General features: G+C 40.2%; 1 protein-coding gene across 1 annotated transcript in view; it reads right to left on the bottom strand.

Moving 5' to 3' along the window:
• DNAH8 (dynein axonemal heavy chain 8) overlaps positions 1–22,877 on the bottom strand; it is a 211,713-nt gene that overhangs the window by 108,582 nt on the left and 80,254 nt on the right. Inside the window, exons 37-51 of the mRNA XM_010977286.3 lie at positions 22,382–22,545; positions 21,125–21,227; positions 20,056–20,160; positions 19,550–19,711; positions 16,531–16,755; positions 13,245–13,417; positions 11,697–11,875; positions 8,283–8,470; positions 6,964–7,050; positions 6,763–6,870; positions 5,776–5,910; positions 4,145–4,306; positions 1,849–2,095; positions 1,478–1,719; positions 1,249–1,389 (exon numbers count right to left, since the gene is read on the bottom strand). Of these exons, the coding sequence (XP_010975588.3) occupies positions 1,249–1,389; positions 1,478–1,719; positions 1,849–2,095; positions 4,145–4,306; positions 5,776–5,910; positions 6,763–6,870; positions 6,964–7,050; positions 8,283–8,470; positions 11,697–11,875; positions 13,245–13,417; positions 16,531–16,755; positions 19,550–19,711; positions 20,056–20,160; positions 21,125–21,227; positions 22,382–22,545 (2,421 nt within the window). The remainder of the gene's footprint in view (positions 1–1,248; positions 1,390–1,477; positions 1,720–1,848; positions 2,096–4,144; positions 4,307–5,775; positions 5,911–6,762; positions 6,871–6,963; positions 7,051–8,282; positions 8,471–11,696; positions 11,876–13,244; positions 13,418–16,530; positions 16,756–19,549; positions 19,712–20,055; positions 20,161–21,124; positions 21,228–22,381; positions 22,546–22,877) is intronic.

Here is a 22,877-nt window from a genome sequence, read left to right as displayed (position 1 = left end):
AAACATTTTAAAATGATAAATTTAAAAGAAGGAAAGAAAGAGAGAAGAAAATAAATCCATCTCCAGATACTGCTTGATCAGTGTCCTACAGCCAACAGCATTTAGAAGAGAGGCCATCCTGCTGTAGGCCGGCTGCATGGTCTAACAGGAAGGACCCCAAGATGGGAGTCTGGAGGTTTCTATCCCCAACTCATGCCACTAACCTCTTCGAGTCTCAGTTTCCTGATTTGAAAAGCAAAAGACCTAGACTAGATGTTTCCTAAAATAGTTTCTGGTTCTAAAATTTGGTTACTCCAAATTTTCTAGATCAAAGATTTTATTTATTTTTAACATGCTGCAAGGCTCAGCAAAAAAAAAGTTTTACTGAAACACAGTCACATTCGTTGTGTCTGGCCACTTCTGCAATACCACAGCAGAGCTCAGGGGCTGTGACAGAGAGCTGTGCAAAGCCTAAAATATTTACTATCTGCCCTTTAAGAAAAAGTGTGCTGACCCCACATGGCATCAGAAAGAAATGTATCAACAGTAAGACACTCTCCGTCTTTCAAAGCAAAATTATTTCAAGATAAGATGTTCACTTTTATTTGGGCCTCATGTATTATTTGTAACACACCCACCCTCCCTGACTGATGTCCCTCACACCAAGACAGAATCAAAGCACTAGAATGGATAATGAGTGACCACCATAGCCTAGAATCAGGAGAGCCTTCGAAAATCTATGATTAGTTCTGTTTCTTCCAAAGACTAATAAGGAAAACCGAGTAGTGGCGGAGTCAGGGTGGGGAGAATAATGCTACAAACCACTAGGAGAATTGTTTCAAGGTTTCCCTACCTGATATATACTAAGTCTGCAAAGCCAAGATTGCCACCCAAGTTTTCCCGCTTGCCACCAGCTCCTTGTTGTGGTTTTCTACAGAACTGCCAGTTTTATTTATTTGTTTTGTCTACTCTCATTGTTGGACACACTTTCTGGGAAGGTTACTAAGCTTGACAGTGGGAAAGACAGTTCATTCCTCTTCCCCTAACAACACCGCCCTGGGAGGTGAAACTCATGTAAAGGTGGCAGTGAGAGCACTAATGAAATCTTTAATGGGAAACAAAGGAGCCTTCACCACCACATTACAGAAAGATTTCTATGGGCTGCGTGAACTTTCCATCTCAGGTGCCTCTAAACTGCCACTGGGGGAAGCAGGCGGTGGGGAACATCTCAAGTCTAAGTAAGTAGTGAATGAACCAAAAGACTCTTACTTGCACAATATAGTTGCACTCCAGGAGTTGCATTTTTGGATTGAGGTTCAGTTTCATATATGTGTATATATCCTCAAATATTTTATCGTACAGAGTCAGGAATACAGAAGCTTCCTGTGCAGTACGCTTCTTCAACCATGCCTGCAGCAAAGAAACAGAATCTCTCTTTACGAAGAGCATGGAGCATGGAGAAATGCAGGACTTGCTTCTGTGGGCCTCTCGAGCTCACCTGCAATATGGGCCTCCAGCTGAGAGCAGAGCTGCTGATGTAGACCATGCCCATCCTAGACACCGTGGCCGGAGAGGCGTTCTCAATATTGTGGACCTCAAACAAAAGCTTGCAGTTAGGGGCCATGGGGATGCGATCTCCATTAGCTAACGTTAGAGTTTTATTGTCGTCCAACACGGAATTTAAGTTCTCGATCCAAATGGCATCAACAGGGCCATCTAAAATGAGGAAAATGTTTTCGCCTGCCAATAATCAAAATACAAAATCACTTTTCGCTTGCAGATAATCAAGACAGAGAATTAAACAAATATTGTGTTTATTAATAAACTGGTTGGGGAAAGGAATGATCGCAGGGAAGTCTTCATGTGTACCTTTTTTAGCTTTTAACGTTTTTCTCCACAGAGTGGAAAAAATCCCATCTGTCCAGTCGTTGGTAGCTGTGTCCAGTCTGCCAAACATCTGAGGTGCAGTGATAGCTTTTGGATTCATGCGCATTTCTCGATGAGGCCTCCCGCACTCTGTCAATGCCTTCATCAGGATTGTTATGACGGTCGTCTTCCCAGAACCACTGGGCCCAAGAGTCATCAGCCCATGACGTACCAGAGATGTCTCGTACAACTACACCATGAAACAGTCAATTGAAAAATGTAACTCATGAGTCTCTTGCTGACATTCATAGAAATAGTGTGCGGAAATTGAAAAAGATTTATTTTTTTATTTTTTTTAACTTTTTAAAATTGAGTTATAGTCAGTTTACCCAAAAAGCTTTAAAAAGGATTTTCATTAAAGTCACTAGTTCACTATTTAAAAGATGAGAACATGCCCCTCCCCCAAAAATGTTTTTTCACTTTACTAGAAGTGGATAGCAAATCAGCACTACGTTACAAAATGATATAAGGGATAAAGTAATGACAATGTGGAACTTTAATTACATTTTTGGATAATTAATTAATTGAGGATCTATCTTTTGCTTCTCAAACTACTATTCCTTGTGATTTGTTTGCTGATTCGTAAGGAACAGTTTTTCCACACACAAGCTCTCTCTGCAGCCACTGTGATGATATCGCCTCCTGGTGGTGGCAAGCAGCAACAAACGGTCACAGACCAAGACCCAAGTGGCACATCCCCCTTTTGGTTCCCCGCAGTAACACAGCTTGAGATGAGGATTCCTGTGCAAGCGAGTGCGCCTGGGAAAAACTGGTAAGGGAGTAGAGAAAGTCGGACAGGAATGGGGAGAGGTCAACCAAAGTGTGACTGAGGACAAAATCCTGCAGAAGGCCAACTTCAGAGTGGCCCTGCGGGGCACTCTGGAACGAAAGTTACACCTCTGTGTTTTTCCACCTGGAAGCAAGAGACCTTGACTTTCCTGCTCCATCACTCACGAGTCCTTAACTGAGGAGGGGTCGCTCTTGGAGTGCGGGAGAAATAAACTCCCAGGCACTGCCTGAGCTTTGTGCCTGCCAAAAAAGTGGGACCAATCTTCCTGCAGGGAGTGGTGAAGGCAGGACTGGAATCACAGAGGAGCTGGAGAATGGGCACAGAGATGTGGTAAAAGACGTTCAAGGAGACATTCTAAGAACATGGAGTATCTGTTACAACATCCTGTCTATTGTTTTCTTAATAAAGGTAAGTCGAAAGTCTCCCAGCTGATCAGAGGAATTTGAGTTATTCTCCTAACATTTCAGATAGAAATGTACCACCTCTGTAATCCATTGTTTAAATGCAACAGAGGCAGTGGCCATAACATTCTATTCAAGAGTAAGGTTACTGACATTAAATAAGAATACAACATTCTGGTCCCCCACTCACTGAGAAGACTAGGATTTCAGCACTCAGTACACTGAATGCATGTGTCTAAAATTATGTTTTCCCAGAAATTAAAAAAAAAGTTTCATGGTTTCCAATACATGTGTGATGAAAAATACTTCAAAATTTCCCCATACATTTCCTTGTAAGATTTAGATCTGTATGTCTCATAGTCTTGCACTGCTTATAATCGGGCAAGAACAGTAAGATAAAGTAAGAATCATCATTTTTCAAATCCTGTTTTTAACACTCTCCACAATTTCAGCTCCTTCATTTTCCAAAAGCCCTGGAAAAAAAACCCAGCACATCAAGCTCATAGGGATTTAAGTCAGCGTCTCTGCTACAGCTTCTTGACTCTGCTTGATAAAATGGTCGGCAGGTTGTTAACAAGGATGAAGTGTGATGGACAGAAAGACACCAAGAGACACAGACAAAGGATTTAGTGCAGGTGTGAACACACCCACACACAAAGTAGCACTCCCAGATTCCTCGGGCCCCATGCCCCATGAAGGCCCCCAGCTTTGGGCGATGCTTCCAGACTCACACAAGAAGCCAGCTGGGTCATGTCAGCTCCCTGCGTTTTTATAACCTATCCCCTCCCAACTGTTCTTGAGATTCTGGTTACTGCCTAATCTCATCAGGTGTAAGTAACCTCAGTAAATGAAGGCTTGATTAGGGTGAGGCAGGGTAAATCCATCCTAAACCACCCCCCAGCCGAGGACTTTTCTTGCAGTGATGTGTTTTAATTCAGTCTCCACGTTGACAGCAAGTAAGACTAATCTCCCGAGCTCTTCTCTTCAAATGGCAGTCTTTGACAACACACATTTATCACCATATGATAACAGATTTAAAATGTTTTACCTGCACAAGTTTGAGATTCCAGGGCGGATGGTTAATCAAACCTTCCAGTTGAACCTGGTTGGCTACTGCAGCCTGCAGTTCCACATAAGTATTACTATCCAGCTGTAATCCGGGAAACAGGTCATTGATTAAGCTGAGGAACAGGGGCTCATCTTCATCAACCTGAGGTGACAGAGAATAAATTTACTCATTCAGTCAACAACAAAGCTCACAGAGGAAGCTCACAGCACTTATCATTTCATGCCCAAACAACCATCTGTTACTCTGCTAACCAGACTCCAGCGCTCCGGCTCTGTCTCCTGACCACCACCACTGAATCCACATCACCTGCAGCACTGCACCCAAAGTTCCCCGGCATTCAGCGTCCTCCAATCTACTGCTCCCAGGTCTGATCTCATTAATTCTTCTTCCCACAGACAGGTACATGAATTAACCTTAAAAGACATGCAAGTAATAGTCCCAACCCTATGAGAGTAGAGTATTATTATTTCACGCAAATTAGGAAAATATCCGTAAGCATGCACGACTGGCTCACTCTACATTGTCTGGAAAACTCCATCAGAGCCATATTCTGCCTTTTTTATAAGCAGTAGGTTTGAGTAAGTGGACTCTAACCCTCATTTACCAGATCTTGAACACCTAGATCACCCCATTCCCAGCTGCTGACTCTCTGAATTTTTCCTTATTCCCTGGGGTTGTGGGGGTCCCCTGATGCTTTCTGAAACTCTTGTCTAGAAGTTTCAAGAATATCATTACTAAGGAGGCAGTGAGGTGTACTGGACAGAGCAGAGTTTTTAGCATCAGAAAGTCCTGTGGATTTTTGTTCCAGCTCTCAACTGACTGTGATTGTGGGTGAGTCCTACCAACGTGGGCCCTTCACAAGGAAGATGGTGCGAAGCACATCCACATCCCCCAGGGCTGCTGTGAGACTCCAACCACACAAAAACCCTGGAAAGATTTTATAAAAGTAATGAACTACACAGTGGTTAGTTGCTAATTTTGTAGCAAGAATGTGAGCTACCTGAGGTCCATTTCTTCCTCAGCCTTGTACTCCCAGGGCACAGACACAGCACGGAGCACACAGAAGCCCCTGCACAGAAACCACATGAGCCTGCCCATCAGCCGGTTCAAACTCTCCCGGCTGTAACTGTGACACAGATGACAGCACTGAAATAATTATCATCATCACCACAGCAAACTTTTAGTGCACATTTGGAAAACAGAAATGGGACTGATGTTTTGGGAGAGACATAGCTTATAGCTTAAGCTGTCACATACAGAGAAAGCAGAAAGTGATTGTGGTTCCCTATGAATCCAGATTTTTACGTTTAGAATGTGTGTTACATTATGAATAATGGTAGAAGGTTGGACTGAAGTTTGGGGGCTGGAGCCCACTGATGAAGCCTGTTTTGTGGCACACAACTGACGAAAAAGGATGCATTTCCAGCCCTGTCGGTCCTACAAGGTCATGGAGGTTGTGGGGGGTTTTGCCTTCTTCCAGAAGCACAGTGGTCACTCCACATACCCACTGTCCCTACAATTATTAATGTTAATAGCTTTACACGAGTCAACTCCCACTTGTCAGCCAGATCAAATCCTGAAAGAGAAATTAATTCAGAGAAGAAAGATACCAATTTAGAAAGGTTCATATCTCTTAGTCCTCTCATGACCGTGCTTAATTCACTATCTTCTGGTCTGGCTCTTTTTTGAGATCCAAGTGTCCGTAATACAGACAGAATATTTCTCAGCCCAAAGTCATAATGAACCTACAGATGAGAAAAGAAAGAGAAAGGATTATTCAACTGAAAAACTTCTAAGTGTTGACTCACTATGTACAGACAGACAGATATTCTGATACTTATATACTGTCATTTTGGAGTGGCTGAGCTGCAGAGTTTTATTAGCTCAATTCTCCTGCTTTTCCTTTGACTGAAAAATGATCATTCCATTGGAAAGGTCAAGCTGTATGATACATTGTTTACACTTCAAATAGCTTTTGAGAATAATATGGCCTGCTAGTCTGAGAGGCAGCCGTTTAAAATGCATAACCAACAGGTTACATACTATGGGATTCCATTATATAACACTGTTGAAGTCACAAAATGATAGAGATGTAGAAAAGATCAGCTCGGCACGGGGCTAGGGATTCGGGAGAGGTGGGTGTGGCTACAAAGGGGTGGCAGGAGGGAACCTGGTGCTGATAAACGGTTCTGTATGCTGACTGTGGTGGTGGTTACATGAATCTATACATGTGACATAACTGCATAGAGTATGTGAAAAACTGGTGAGGTCTGAGTAATCTCCGTTTGTTGTACCAATGTCGATGCTCAGGTTTTGTTATTGCACTACAGTTACAGGACGTCAACACTGCGAGCAGCAGAGTGGAGAGCGCACAGGGCCTTTTACACACTTCTTTGCAGCTTCCTGTGAATCTATCATTATTTCAAAATAAGAAAGTTTTAAAAATACAGAATCAAGAGGTCAAATTAATTTTGAATATATTTTAGAAAAGAGTTAATGTTTTTTTTTAAAACTCCCTAATTAGCACTTATTAAGGTAAAACTGCAAAGTTAAAAAGCAAGTCCTACAGCTGGGGGAAAACAGATACACAAAGTTACCTGTTTAGTTAGCTGCTCTTCACAGAGTTTGTAAAGAACGTAAAACTTCTGAGCCAAGATAACATTTTCAAGAAAACCACAGCTCGCAAGTTTAACTCGCATAATGATCTGAAAATTAATACAGTGAGATTTTTCAACAACTTTGGTGAAAAGCAGGTAAAGAACAAAAACTGTATTATGCGTTTAAATCCTGATGCATACCTGTCTATCAGGAACCATCATAGCAACAGTTCTAAACTGAATTTTTAAGTTTTCTGGTAGTTCCTGGCGCCCAGCATATCCAGGGTTCTAAAAGTTAAAATCATTTAATATTTAATTGTTGATATAATTTTCATTTCATGAATACAAATACATTTCAAATCCCTAATTGAGATTCTAAGATGGTATTGTAAAAAAACATTGGATTCATAAAATGTCCTTCTTTTCTCAAAAATATGTATTGGGCCATCCATATTTATTAATGTCACCTTGTCACATCACTGCCTCTACATACTGCCATTTCCATTTCTACTCTGTGCTCTGGGAAAACTGGCAGAAGAGGCCTTCAGACAGTTAGATATTTTCATGAGAAGATTTTATGAGCCCAAATTCTTGCATCTCCTCATATCTAGAAAAGCACTGAAATCATTAACAGTGACAAATCTGCTCCTCATGACTAGCAGCAGCCTCTGTCTAAATGAGTGCTTGACTGAATGTACCCCCTTTTCACTAAAGCCATATATAATACTGAGTTTCCCCTGCCTCTTCGGTAAAGTTCCCCAGAGCTATATGAGATGCTATCTCCAGGGCTATAGTCCTCATTTTGCCCCAAGTAAAACTTCACCCACTAACTCTCATGTTGTGTGATTTTCAGTCGACAACATCTTTCTCTAACTGGCTGTGTGACCTGAGCCAAGTTTTTCCATTTCCCTGAGCCTCTGGTGCCTCAGTTATAAAATATACACCATACAAAACGCAGCACAGGATCATACTTCCCTGACCCTTTGAAGTCAGGTGTGGCCACAAAAGTTGCTTTAACCGATGCTTGTGACTTGTGTCACTTTTGGACAGAAACCGTAAGAACCAGAGCACAATTCTTCATGTTCTCTTTTTCCACTGCTACAGCGACCGGTGGCCACTGAGACAGTACCAGAGTAAAGACACATAAAGGAGACCCCGCCCTCAGCACCCCGACACCACCCACCCCCAGTGGACGTGTGCCCTGAGAGAGAAATAAACCTGTGAGGTTGTAAGCCTCTGAAGTTTGGGGATTGTTACTGCAGCTACCCTGTCTGATACTACACATAAAACGTTTAGCCCACCACCTTACACAAAATTAGTTGCTCAGTAAATAGTAGCTATGTTTATCATTAACATCTCACTATTTTCTATTTTATCTGGACTATTTTTACTACTCAAAAAAATGATACAGGAGGGAATAGCTCCTGAACCCTCAGTCATTTACCCATAATACATGCTTTCTTTTATTTAAGTCTATAACAATCAAACAAATAAGTTGCATTTAAAACCTATGTTCTCACCATTGTTAAGAAGATTCCAAATTCTGGATTTAAATCAACACAATCGCCATCAGAAAAAATGAACTGTTTTTTCCTCTCTTTTCTTGCCGTCAAAACGATGTAAATTTGTTGGGCGGCCACTGATAAAACGGGCAACTCAATTCTGTTAAACTCATCGAAACAGCCCCAAGAACCTGATTGTGCAAGACCTGGTATGGAAAGCAGTTAATTTACTTTGTAATATACCTTCTTGATAGCAATCACTTCTCAAAAGGGGTCTCAAACAATCATATACTGAAATACAATTTATATAAAGTTTCACATCTGGCTGTTTATAAAGACATTTAATTCCAGTGATATGGAGAGGTTTAATTATTTGTACATCATCACCAAAACAACGAAAATAGTACATTGCCAAAATGAAAGTACAGACACATCATTACACCCAGGGATGCGGAAGGGATGATAAAATTTGATTCAGTCTGGATGCATCACCTCCAGGGGGGATGAGGGTGAAGGAGTTACAATGTTTGGGGAATTTGACAAAATAAGGGATGCCCCATCTGGGTCAGATCACTCTGTTCCTTTCTTGTTGCAATGAGAGAAATGCCAGGAAGCTGGGTGAGATAGAGGACGGTCAAAGGGATTTTTATTTATTCCTTATGAAACCCAGCACAAAGACCTGGATATTGGGAACATTGCTTCTGTCTAATCCCCGAGGACGAAAACCTTCATTACCTTCAGCTGCACGAGATGCTCTTCTTTCTTTTAATATTGCTTCCCTGCTACCTAGCCCCACTTCTTGTCTCTCCTTTGGGAATTTCCATTATATGGATACTGGAACTTATATATTTATCCCTATGACCCTTAAGTTTTTCTGTCAAACTTTCCATTTCTTTTTGCAATGTATTCTCTTGGCTAGATATTCCAACTCAAGAGAGGTTTTTTTGTTTTGTTTTGTTTTTTCCAATTTACATGTTCAATCTCTCGTGATTCCAGTTGCTATTCCTTCCACAGCAGCCTATTTTTTCTTTAATTGGTTGTATGTGATGACTTCTTGAATCTCTCTGAAGCTGTTAATTTTATTTGCTTTTGTGTTTTGTTTCCTCTGTTAATCAGTTAAGTGGTCAGTAGGTTCTTTGCTCTTTGGGGTGCCTCCTTAATTCCTTCAAATATCTTGTGAGACTTGGTATCTCTGCATATGTGTGTACTGCCTCATTCCAAATGCAAATTCTGTTTGCAGGGTGCATGGCTGCCTCTGGTGATTTAGGGGAAGGGATGGGAGGAGCAGAGGAGCCTACCCTCTGGGTCTAGCACTTGCCCCAGGTGGGGTCTGGCACAAGCCCCTACTTGGCATTGATCTCGCCAGGACTCCCACTTAGGAGCTTTTACAAGTTACAGCTTTTACATGAGGAAAAGTACTGGAGAAAGCCACTTTTTTTTCTCTCTGCTTTCTGCTATAGTTTTTGCATTCTCTGATTTACCTTGTGCTCTAGTCTGCTTCTCTCAACCATCTCCAACCTTCAAGCCAGGAGTGATCCACAGAAGAACTTTTCTCGTGGATTAGAAAATGATTTTTTGGCTTTAAACTTTTTTTTTAACAGGCAATTTTAAAAAGAGAATAATATAAGGAATACTCATGTACCACCTACGAAATGTTAACAATTTTGCTTCTGATTTCATTCTACAGAATAAGACACTAGAACCACAGTTGCAGTCCATGCATGTCCCTCTTGGATCCACACTCCCTCCTTCTCCAGAGGTAACCTCTGTCTTGAATTTGGTTTCAATGGTTCCTTTGAACGCTTTTAAACTACTGCCCTTATGCATGTATTCATGGACACAGTATACTCTGCTGGTTCAAAATTTGTTATGTGTGTATCTATTTATTTTTCTATATATCTACAAAATATTGCACATATCCTCCAGAAATCTGATTTATTTGCTCAATAATATTTTTCTCAGTTTTATCCATGCTGATAATAGAGGCCTAATTCATTATTTTAAAATGCTCTATTGTACAGTATTCCATTGCATCAATATACTAGTTTAAAAATCCTTTCTGCTCTCAGTTGGCAGGAGTGAGAATGGTATCCCACCACTGTTTTGTGTTTCTTAATGACCTGAAGAAAATCTTTCTTAATCCTGGATATTAATCTTTTTGTCAGCTGTGCATGTTACATGTTAAAATATCTTCTCCTAGTCTGCAGCTCATTATTTTTTTCTCCTTCTTAAATGGAGAAATATCACAAAAGACTGTAAAGTTACATATATATAATGTATCTCATATATATATATATGTGTATGTGTGTGTGTGTGTGTATACACACAACTGACCCTTGAACAACACAGAGGCTAGGGGCACCAACACTCCATGCAGTCAAAAACTGCGGAAGAATGTCCATGATCTGACTCACAATTAGGAGGACCCTAGTGGCGCTGTATTGAGACTAGAACGCGGAGCCTGAGGGTAAGCACAGGGAGACCAGTTACGAAGCTTGCTGGAGTAGCTCAGTTGAGAGATGAGGACTGCACGGAACCAGGATGACAGCGGAGTGGGGTGAGGTGGCTGGTGCTGAGTGCATTCTGAAGGTAGAGCCAGTGGTGTCTGCTGAGTCTGGATGTGAGTAGGAGACAGGGGCGTAAAGGACAAGTCAGGGATGTCTGTGTAGCAGCATCTGGAAGAACAGAGTGGCTCATCAGCATGTCGGGGAAGGCTGAGGAAGGAGCAGATACGGGGAGGGAGGATCAGGAGTTTGGTTTTGGAGACAGTGAATCTGGACCTGTTAGGTATCTAAGTGGCGATGCCAAGCAGTAGGTATCAGTGAGTCCAGAGTTTCAAGGAGAAGTCCGAGCTAAAGACATAAATTTGATCATTTAGATAGTATTTAAAGCTTAGGTCTGCACAAGATCAACCGAGAGAAGACCACCAAGGGCTGAGTTCTAAGACTGAAGTGCTGTCTGATCTTTCTTCCTTTGTCCATTTGAAAACCCCTTCTACCTATCTGTTAGGATTTCCTCAACACTTCCCGTCTGCTGGTGGCCCCAGTTCTTGTCTTCCAGTGTTGCTATGCTTTTTAAAAGGCTTCATTTTAGTGGGATTTAACACAGGGAGGGAAACCACATGTGTCATTGGTTTGCTCTCTTCATCTTGTCCCCTCCACCATTGTTTAAGGCAGTGATAAATTGGTTCCATTGTCATAATCCAATACACATTCAACTCACGGACTGTAATGCCAGCAATAGTATTGAACAATATTAAATCGATGATATCCAGCCATTTTTGACCCAGAAAAATGGCAATATCACATGCACCAACCTACACTAATTTTGGTTCTGTGGGATACTATCACTTTGGATTTCCATAAGAAAATGGCATTTAATTGCAATAAAAATAAATTCACCAAGAATAACTTAACAGTGTTTGACACTTGCCTTTAAAAATCCTTCCCAGCCCTCTGAAATCCATTTGATCTGAGCAGTTGAACACGACCACGTATTTTCCCAAACACCTTCCCATGTCTTTCGTAGTTTCTGTTTTGCCAGTGCCTGCAGGTCCTGCGGGAGCCCCTCCCATGTTCATTCCCAAAGCCTGTGCCAAAGTGATATAGCATCTGCAAATGTGAATCAGACAAAGCACGGTCAACACTGGATAACACATGCTACAGTAAAGCACAAGCAAAAGTCCGATGGGACTGGCATAAGCCTGTTTGCTATAGAATTTGAGCAGCCCACATTAAAGAGACAAGCAACCAAACGAGGCCAGAGTAGCAGACATTCACGAGAAGTAGCAGAGTGAGACAGACATCTAAACCCCTCAACCCTGACTTAAAACTTGCAGGCCTTCCTTCCATTGTGATCAGGATAAACCCTAAGTCAGAGAACCAAATAAGCACTGCTATGCTGGCAGATGTTTAACAACTGGCTTCCCAAGGGGAGGAAAAAAAAAGCTGATTTTCATGTCTGCTGATTTCTGTGGTATAAATACTTCTACCATGGCTGATGACAAGCTACCAATGCAATATCACAAAACTAGGAGGAGATGCATGTGGTTAGTTGTCTCTTGCAAGTTGGCACACGCAACTCTAGCACACCATAGCAAATAAATCGTTTCACTATGAAATGTTTCACTCATTCAGATGAGTGTAAAACATAATATAATGAATCTCCTTGTATCTATGACCCAGCTTCAGTTATACTTGTTTCAGATCTAAGCAAACTTTAATGAAGCTTCATGAGACATGAAGCTTTGCATGTAAATATCCATGGCAGAGAAAATACTGACAAATTTAGGCAGCGGTGGGTCTGGGCATATAAAAGGGAGGTTGGATGAATCAAGAGGAGGCTGAAGACATACTCTGACTGTCATAATTTTATCTGGAGGCAGCCCTATTTAAAGTAACAGCAGAATTAATTGTTCTATGACCCAGTTTAAGTCAATTCTTACAAACATTTGTCTTCTAAGCACAGCATCTTGAACTGGGTGTTGTGGGACACACAAAGATGGAAAAGACCCAGTTCTTGTCTAGTGTCTCGCACTGGAAAGAACGGTGAGGGCATCTGCCAGTGACTGATTATTCAGACCTGGCCAAGAAACCTCACTTTAGGTAACAATTCCCACATTTGAAAAACCAGGAGACTACAGTAGACCATCTGCAAGGTCCCTTCCTTCTTTGCAATTCTAATGACTCCTTCCTGTGGTTCTAGAGACATTTGTCCATCTTGCAATCTAAATGTCATCATTAAACTACTCAGAGTCAACATTCAAGCATGTTTTTATTATTTTATCCTTTTCTGCTTCATAAAAATTTAACGTACATGTGCACTTAAGTAACAACGATGGCTATTTCATTGTTAGACTTTGATGAGCCAGCAGAGACCTGACAAGACCAATGTGCTTTTGTTAATATTTCAAATGCAATTTCAAAACAATTTTAAGCACATTAATTACATAATTGGAGTAACAAAATTAGAGTCCCCTACCTGTCTGTTAACGGAGTGATAACAAGACGATCGGTACAGCCCAGAAATTCATTTTGGTAAATAAAATCAACATCTGTAATAGACACCACTGTTTGATCCAAATCTTCCTTAAAGTAAAATCTACTCTGTTTTAGCCATTCAAAATCAGTAACTGACTTGATGTGCATTTTTACCTTAAAAACACGAAATACAAGAGATTACATACTGAATTGCAATGGCATAAAACACAAGCATATGGGCAGTTTTTATTCACTCATTCATACACTGATCCTCATTCATTTAACATATATTTAGTGAGTCCTTCCTTGGACCTGGCACTGTGCTTAGGTGAACAGTGACAGACATGGTTCCTGTCTTCTGGAGCCGACAGAAAAGGACAAAAGACAAACAGAAGAAACAAGTAATTCCAATAAAGTATGAGAAGAAAATCAGGGTAATGAAAATATGCAGCAAGAGAACCTCATCTATTCTAGGGGGTCTGAGGGGGACACTCAGAGAAAGAAACATCTAAAACTAAAACCTGGATAAATAGTAGGAATTAGCCAGGGAAATGAAACAGAAAGGGTGATGGAGGTGTGGGCAGGGAAAATGTTCTAGGTGAAGACCCAGATCTGGTTGACAACGCTCAAGAAACTGAAAGAAATTCAGTGCAGCTGAGGCATCCAGAACTCTGGAGAAAGAGCGAGAGCTGAGGTTTCACAGGGCTGGGAATGGGGTTAGGCACTGTTCTCATGGTAACAGGAAGCCACCAAGGGATTAAGCAGGGGGGGTGCATGCTCATATATGCACACATGCTTTCTTACATCAGCACTGTGGCCAAACCAATCTGCCCAGTCATGAGCTATATGTATGGGCAAGAGGTCCTGGGCTCCCTCAACCATGGATACAAGAGATAGAAAGCAGGTAAGCATGTTGAGGAATAACATCTCACACCCCAGCCACATCCTGGGGTGCTTCATGACCCTCCATCAGCAAGCCTGGAGAAACTCCAGTCCTGCTCACTCAGGGGAATCAGCATAGGAAGTGACAAGTTGTCCCACTGCTCTTAGCCCCGTAGCCCACTTCCAGGTAATTCAGCTGACACTACAAAATGGACTCTGGCAACTGTACAAGGCTCAGAACTCTAGCTAATCAAGTCTCCACGCTATTTACAATCATGCTTTTTATTGTTGTTGTTCTGCTGTTTATGATCTTGTGCCCTCCTCCAGTTAAGAATTCTGGCTTCCCTCCTAAAGCGCAGTTTGTATGCATCACCTTAAAAGAGCTACTTGCAGGTAATACAGTCCAGTGCCAACCCCAGGGACTCTGCTCTCTAACACAGAACCCACAGCCATGGAGACGCAGTCAGCTAGCTACTTTCAACAATCTGATAAGATGGTAAGGAGGAGGCGGAGGAGGAAAAAGAGAAGATGAATAGTTAATATTTATTGAGTTGTTACTGTATGTCAGGCTGTTCTACGCATTATCCATGGAAAAATAAAATGCACATATGCTGGCTATAGATCTCATTTTACCTGAATGCAAACTGGCCATGAGTTCAATAGTGACTATGACAAAAAGAAAACAGTTTCATAGTTTCAATTGTGTGTAAATTTTCTTTTAAAAAAAATCCATTCTGTATAGGAATTAGAGCTTTGCGTGGCACTTTAATTTTAAAAAGAAATTTCTTTCATGAAACTTCAGCTTTAAGAGTCAGTGAGAGGTAAATATAGATGTGCTCAATAGTACTCAAAGCAGATACAGTAATGGATTCCATATGAGTGTTTCTTGCGGTGGATTTCAACAAAAGTCAAACTATAACAGTAACTGAAATTCAGTGAAAGCAGAACTGTAGAAGGCCAAAGCAGTATGGTCTAAGTACATGGTTCTCTGATAGTCAGCTTGATGCAGAGATTAATCCTAGAGCAGTGTTTCTCATACTTTAATATGTATATGGATCACCTGGGAATCTTACTGAAATGCAGAGTCTGATTCAGCAGGTCTGGAGAGGGTGGAGGGGTGGAGGCTGGAGATTCTGCTTTTCTGTCAAGTTCCTAGGTGATGCCAATGCAACTGGTCATGATACAATACTTCAAGAAGCAAGGATCTAGATTCCAGGGGAACAGATGGACTACATGTCTTTCAGTTTTCAATAACTATAACTTATCTGTTTAGAACTTTTGATACAAGTTTGAAACAAACTGTCTGTGACCAACAGCCTCTTCAAAAGGTCCCCAAGTTGTGTGAATTATGTGTCTCTAATGAAGGAAAAAGATGCTTTTAAGATGGATCAAAACAAGTAGAATAAAGCAGTGGTAGTTAAAGATGAAGCTAGTCAAATGGTAGAATATCAAAACTGCCTGGGGCCCCTATCTCGTAATAGAAAACCACTACTTTGGGAGAACTTGATCGTGCTCAAGATCACTGGTTAGGGTTCTATTTCCAAAGGAAATTCAAATACCATTCCTCTTACTCCACCCTACAGAACCTTGCCTAAGTCAAGACCATGATGCCCCACTGGACACCATCAACAGCCATGAGACATGAGAGTCCTCTGAAACTTGGTTCTATTCAATCTGGACTTCCCCTTTCCCAACCGACTCATCTGTTGGAAGAGGTCATTGAAAAAACACAACTGCAGGTTGACCCGTGAGCTGGATGCACCCGGGCAGTCAGAGGCTCCTCACCCTCTTCCCTGTCCTTAGAATGTATGTTCTGCTCACTGTTCCCACAGTGGGAGCTGTTTTCAAGGACACAGCCTTAAGAGAGCAAGGTCTTTATTGAGACCATCTGGATGGCATACGTGACTGAACTCAGTGAAGGCCTCTATATAAATGTTCAAGATTCCAGCAGAAACATGCAAAGATCCATTCCTCTTGTGGCCGCCCTGGACAAGCCTCATAAGTAAATGTCCTTGCCTATAAAAATTGCCACCTCCTTCTCTGGGCCCTCCTTGCCCTCTATGTGTAGGGGCCAGGTTGTGAACAAACATCATAACCAAGCCCACCTAAATTCTATCACATCTCCGGTTACTGGTTTAATGGAACAATTAGTTCACGTCACATCTGTTGGCTCCAGACTCTCAGAATGCCAAACTTAATTTACATATATGGTTGTTTACCAAATAGAGATATTTGTAGGCATTGTATAGGCAAAGACATCGTGAAAAAGGACCAAGCAGACAGAAGGTTCACATTAAGTTAGGAAATACATATAATACTTAACTTTAACTGTTCACTATAAGGAGCACTAAGTTTTTAATTAATACGCTAAATTACTTTAAATCAAGGAAAAAAAGATACTTTACCAAGTCATCAAAAATATCTCTCTGATGCACATGGATGGTAATTAGAGTTTCAAATTTCACTCTATCAAACTTGCTTAGGTCATGTGTTGTCTGACTAATTAGAGTATTTAGAATATCCAAAAATTTCTGATTGGTCACATGCATGATTTTCCTGTCATCTTTTGCGTTATGTAAAGCCTCTTCTGAATCATGTGTCCACAGCATCTGAATTCCCAAAAGGCCAACCTACAAATCCAAGAGACAAATTAATTTGCCAAATATTTAAAGCACGTCTGCAACAAAATTTAGTAGTCACTTATTCACATAAAGGTGAAGAGAGTCTTACTCGTTTTAAACTAAAAAAAGAGACACATTTATTTTTCCACTCCCAACAGGGAAAAAAAAATTTCTATTGATATTTTAATTATTTCAATATAGGTAAATAATAATTAAAACAATGGCTATAATTTATGGAACTATATGTGTATTTTGGAAGATGCCTGGGAAATTTTTCTATAGAGGGCACGAGACCACCAGATACCTCCATATGGTGATTTTTCTTTCTCAGGAAAAGCAAGTGGAATTAATAGACTATTGTGTATTTTTCTTCAGCAAAATTTTCCAAAGGTCTCTAAAAAGGATGTGCCACCTATCTCTTTTCTTGATCTCAAGCTGTCTCTAATATTCATACCTTTTATCTATTTCTACTTCTCTGTCTATATATTTATCTTTAGGAGAGAGACAGACAGAACATGAGAAGGGGAGAAGCTTGTCCTCTGTCTCCTGATGAACATAAGGAAATTGTGAGTGGATGTCACCTTACCTACAATTTCTGCCCTAGGAAAGGGAATGAAAGTGGCCAGAACATGCCCTACCCTCACCCCCTTGCTGTAACACTTGTGCCTTTGGGAACTTTTGTTCATCCCCAGAGTCAAGCAACAGATCCAATATCATTTGGACCAAAAAGGAACTCCACATTTGGCAGAGGACTGAAAGCGTGTGAGTAGCATGTGGATATTGCCAGGCACGGCGTGTGATATGGGAAAAGCAGGAATAAAACCCTTTCCTTATCCCTGCTTCCTCTGGAACTTCAGTATTTTCCCTGCTAGAGCAGTGACCCATCCTGGGGTCTGCAGGTGAAGGCAAATGAAGCACCTGGCTGAGAGGAGCAACAGGATGTGGAGGAAATAGCGGCTGTCAGGAAGCTCCCAAAAAATAGCAAGCAGATTCTGACCCTGGCAGCAGCAGAAGACACCACAAAGCAGAGAGAAGTGATGCAGAAACGGCAGTGGAAGGCTGTCTGATTCAAAGACCAAGCAAACTTGCAGACCCTGAAAAATCACTGCATGGAGGTACATTCTAAAAACTGATCTCTAAAACGACTATCCCGAGTCACCAGGAAAAGTTTACATTATGAGTTACATGCAGCGTTAAGAAGGCAGGAGACTTCATGGTGAAAACTGGAGGACGTTTCATTACAATTAAAAAAAAAAACAATGCTCATTCTCATCAATATTATTGGATGCCTATAATAAGCACATTAAAAATAATGAAAGAGAATACACTAAAATATTAACAGCTATCATTTCCAGGTGGTAGAAATATGGGAAATTTAATTTTCACTTTTATATTTTTATATTTTTCAAATTTTTCCAAATGTTTGCAACAAGGATCCATTGCAATCATGATCTTAAAAATGTGTTCGAGAAGAAAGCAGAAGTGAAATTTTAAGCAAGTTTAGATAAAAATTGAACACTGTAGTGGGCAAATTTATTTGAGAAAACTGCTTTTTAAAACAATTTAAAGAGTAATACATATATATTGAATGAGTATATACTGAATGAATAACATATAGAGGATAAATATATATTAATTTCTCTTTAAAGAAATTCTCCCAGAAAACTGAAATTTTCCCACTACAATGTTAAGATTTTTATCTGAAAATCTCTGTGTGTGTGTGTGTGTGTGTGTGTGTGTGTGTGTGTGTGTACATTAAAGAAAGTTCTGAAAGTCTGTGAACTTCGCTACTGTATCACTGCTGCTTTGAATTTGCTTTTCAAGTCTTCCACCTTTAATGTTATATAAACAGGGTGATCATCCTTTCCTGGGAGAGCAAAAATGTGTTGATTTAGCCTAAGGAGCTATTTTTCTCAGCTTATCAAATAAAGTATTTTATAAAGCTTCATCACAAAGGTAATAACGCTAATAAGAATATTAAAGTTTGCCAAGGACATTATACAATCTAAAAACAATATTAAAATATTATCTCCAGTGAAGGTTGACTTGATATCTGTACTTGCGTCATTTGAATAAAATAATTTCGTATCATTTCAGCTGTCTCTGCTGTGTGTGCAGTAGTTCTGGATTTGGAGTTCGGGTTGGGAAGAGAAGTTGGGGAAGCGAAAACTGCCTATATTTTCCTTGGATATCTCTTGCCTTCTGTCCCACACTATCTCTGACAAATCATTACTTTTCATTTATCTTGAAAATGTAATGAAACTGTTGGCTCTTCATAGTCTATGTCAGTGTTAATAATACCTGGCGCGTGACAGCGCACTTCAAAGGGCCACAAGACAGGAGAGCTGTTCAAGAGAACACGTGCTCCAGGCCTCTCCAAGGTCTTCTCTCTTTTAAAAGTTAGTTGTGTGAGAAGGCCTCCTTTAACAGATTAAGCCAATTTTTAATTACTTGAAGGGAAAATAAACAGGCAGGATGGGTTTCATTTCATGAAAAGACACGCTCATTCCTTTTATATATGTCCAAATCTGTATCTATTTATATCTACCTATGTGTGGATATAGTTTTTTTTATACATAGATGCACGTATTTTATATTGAAGATGAAATTTCCTGTTAGTGGTTTCAGTCTCAGTGTGCATCCTCAATGCTGGGAGAACAACGGCAAATCCTCTTCTGGGAGATGGGACAGGCTGGCCTCCCTAACCTCAACAAAGCTACAACAGCCACCACATCATGAGGCCAACTGCCTCCTGAGTAGCCTTCCCCCTTATTTTCATTATTTAAAAGTTGTGCATTCTCACCTGTGCTGGAAAGTGACTGAGGAAAGGCAAGAGTTGAAATCCCGAATCACTGATTTGATAGAACGCAGATCTAATTATATTATGTAATGAGGACATCTGCATTTTCAACAGTTCCAGAAGCCAAATCTCCACAGGACCTTTGGCCATAACAGGGTTATCCAACTAAAAAATACATTACAAATGTATTAGAAATTGATAGTAATTTGGCATCATGGGGCCTCAACGCAAACAATTTTACAAAACATTATTCAAAAACATGAGCAAAATCAACTAATACTATAGGTGGAAGGCAGTATAAAGGTCATCTGGTCTAGAACTTTCACTGTATAGATGATAAAATGAGTCTCAGAGAAGTTAGATGAGTTATCCAAATTAGTCTGTAACAAAGCCACGACTACAGAACTAGAACCCAACTCCACCCCCTCCTCTTTTTCATGAGTACTGCATTCTCAACTGAATTTTTTTTTTTAAATCCTAATAACAGAATTTTAACCAAGTTAAATTACAATGATTTTTTCTCCTTCTCTTGATATGACGGCCATGATACGATCGTAGTCTTTTGCATGAAATGTCACCTCATTTATGTTGTCTGATACTGCGGGGAGATGTGGCTATAAGAAAGCACAAGACAGAGCAAGCACATCGTACATGAGGTTAAATGGAAAAGCCATTGAGGTGTTTTTAAAAGCCTTACTTATTTTAAATTTGTAAAAGATTAAGAATTCATTGCCTCAAAAAAAAAAAAAAAAAAAAAAAAAAAAAAAGACTCTGCTTTGACCCTGGAGTGATTTGGAGGCCCACTTTTCAAATAGAGTATTTCCTTGAAGACCTACAAAGGCCCCTCTTTTACTATGGAGACTGCCTTCCTGCCCAGAGACAGCTCAGTCCTGCCTTCCCTCTTGGCTCTCTGTCTGCCTTACACCATTTTTACTTCCATCTGTCTTTTCTCTTCCCCTGTCCCTCTGGAAATCAACAGAAAGATATTATTAGCTGTTTCCCAGATTCCCAAACCAGAAATGGCCCTGGTGGGGTGTTTCCGTGCCTCCCACACCTGGTTCTTTGTAGCTTTTCTCTCCCTCCTAGAAGTATACTGCCCTTGGAAATAGCTAAAAGCATTTGAGAAGCATTCTGGACAGAAAAAAAAAAGACAAATCCAAACCACAATCCCTATTTGATCTAAGAATATTTAGACTGAAATACTCATAGTAATGAATTACATTTAGTGAGCACATACTGTGTGTCACGCACTTTCCAGTGCATTATCTTGCATCATCCTTATAACAATCCTATGCAGCGGGAAAAATTAAGATCCTGATTTTACAGGCAAGGAAACTGAGGCCCAGGAAAATCAAGAGGCTAGCCAAGGTCACCCAGCTGGTGAGTTGTATGATCGGTGACTCTTGCCTCAGGTTGATGGGTTCCGAATATAAAGAAAATGATAGACATTTTAAAACCACCATAATTAATACTCTTCTTTCCTGACTGCACTTGCAATATGTTAACTTCATTTTTATTTTTTATTACAATAGGCTGTGGCAAAAAAGGATTGAGGTAACAGATATTTGGACTATATACCTGTATGGTATGGGAATCACTGGCTTGTCCAAGAATTTCCAAGAGAACTGGATCAGATACAAAGAAGAATCTTGGAAATAGTAATCGCTTCTTCTCTAAATACCTTAAAATATTAAAGTCATGTTACCAAAATATTTTTTTTCTGAATTATTAATTTTGGGTTTTTTTTAAAAGCCAAGATACAATCACTAACATCTTCAATAAGACAGTAGCAAACATCTATAGTTATTTCCCATTTGCGTCTGAAATGTTTATAACCAAAGTCCTGTTCCACCAGGGATGGCACTTAGGAAAACAGGTGGAAATAAGAAAGTGATTCAGAGCAAGTCTGCCCCACTGTCTGTTGTCTTCTTTCTCATCAAGAGCCCTCCTGTGAACCTTCTGGGAGTACTGTGAACCTCACGGCTTAAACCTAGGGTGAACACATAATTTATCTCCAAACCAGGATATTTTGAGACTGAAGTGAGGAAGGAAACAACCAACCATTAAGCCAGGACAGAGCCATAAACTTGGACAAACCAGAATATATTGTTACCCTATTTCAAATAGAAATGGAGAATGAACTACCTTTTAAGACAATTACCTGTGACTCTGTCTGGCTAATTCTTCTCTGAGTGCACATATCTACTCTATGCCTGTAGTGTATTGAATGGTAGCCCCCCAAAAGGTATGTCCACATCTTATTCCCTGGAATCTGTGAATGTGGCCTTATTTGGGAGAAGGGTCTTTGCAGATGTACTGAAGTTAAGGATCTTAAAAAGAGAAGAGATAATCTTGGATTACCCAGATAAACCCTAAATCCAATAACAAGTGTCCTCATAAGAAACACACAGGAAGAAGAGAAGGACGTGTGAAGACAGAGATAGATACTGGAGTTTATGTAGCCATAAGCCAAGGAACAACAGAAGCTGGACGACGCAAGGAAGGATTCTCAGAAGGTATGGACACCTTGATTTCAGAACTCTGGCCTCCAAAACTGTGAGAAAGTAAATTTCTATTGTTTAAAGCCACCTTGTTTGTGGTAATTTGTTACAGCAGCCCTACAAAACTAATACAATGCCTTAAACTCACCCACCCTCAATTGGAAGGTGTACTTTTTTTTTTTTTAGAAAAATTAAATTTACGTGAAATGTTAAATTCCTATCACCACTTCAACCATCACTACCAAACCAAAGAGGCAGTCAATACTGTTGATTTGTTTGGGATAAAACACCATCCCATATAAAATGATAGGTAATTTAAAAATTAAACTCTTACCCTGTAAGTGACTTCTGACATAATTCCAACTGTTCGTGTAAGTGAGGTAAAAGTTGCCCCATGGTTTCATCTCCAACACAGCAACTAATCACATTGGGATTCTCGTGAGCTCGCTGCATTATCTTTATCCATGACTTGTCAATATTCTGAAAACGTTTTGCTTCCTAAAAACAAATCTGTAGTCAGTAAAAGTTGGCATTTGGATAATTGAATAAAAGCAAAGTCTTTGTTTTGGAATGTCCTGCAGTTCTTCAAACCAGCCTATTAGTCTCAGGCTACATGATTTAAAGGGGCATTTTTTTTTCATGTGAATTAACTCTGAACAACAAAAACCCAAAGTCATAAAACTTCTTATTGAAATACTGCTTTAGCACAATAGGGTTTATTGCTCATTTGTTTCCTTACATTTAATACATTTTTCAAAGTGCCACATGATTAACTTTCAGAGCTCTCAACTTCAATCGCAAATCTAGTCTTTCAGCACCCCAGGTGTTTT

Source organism: Camelus dromedarius, chromosome 19, assembly GCF_036321535.1.
Source record: "Camelus dromedarius isolate mCamDro1 chromosome 19, mCamDro1.pat, whole genome shotgun sequence".
Taxonomy (NCBI): domain Eukaryota; kingdom Metazoa; phylum Chordata; class Mammalia; order Artiodactyla; family Camelidae; genus Camelus; species Camelus dromedarius.
Note: the sequence above shows the minus strand (reverse complement) of the source record. Positions and strands in the feature narration are given on the sequence as shown.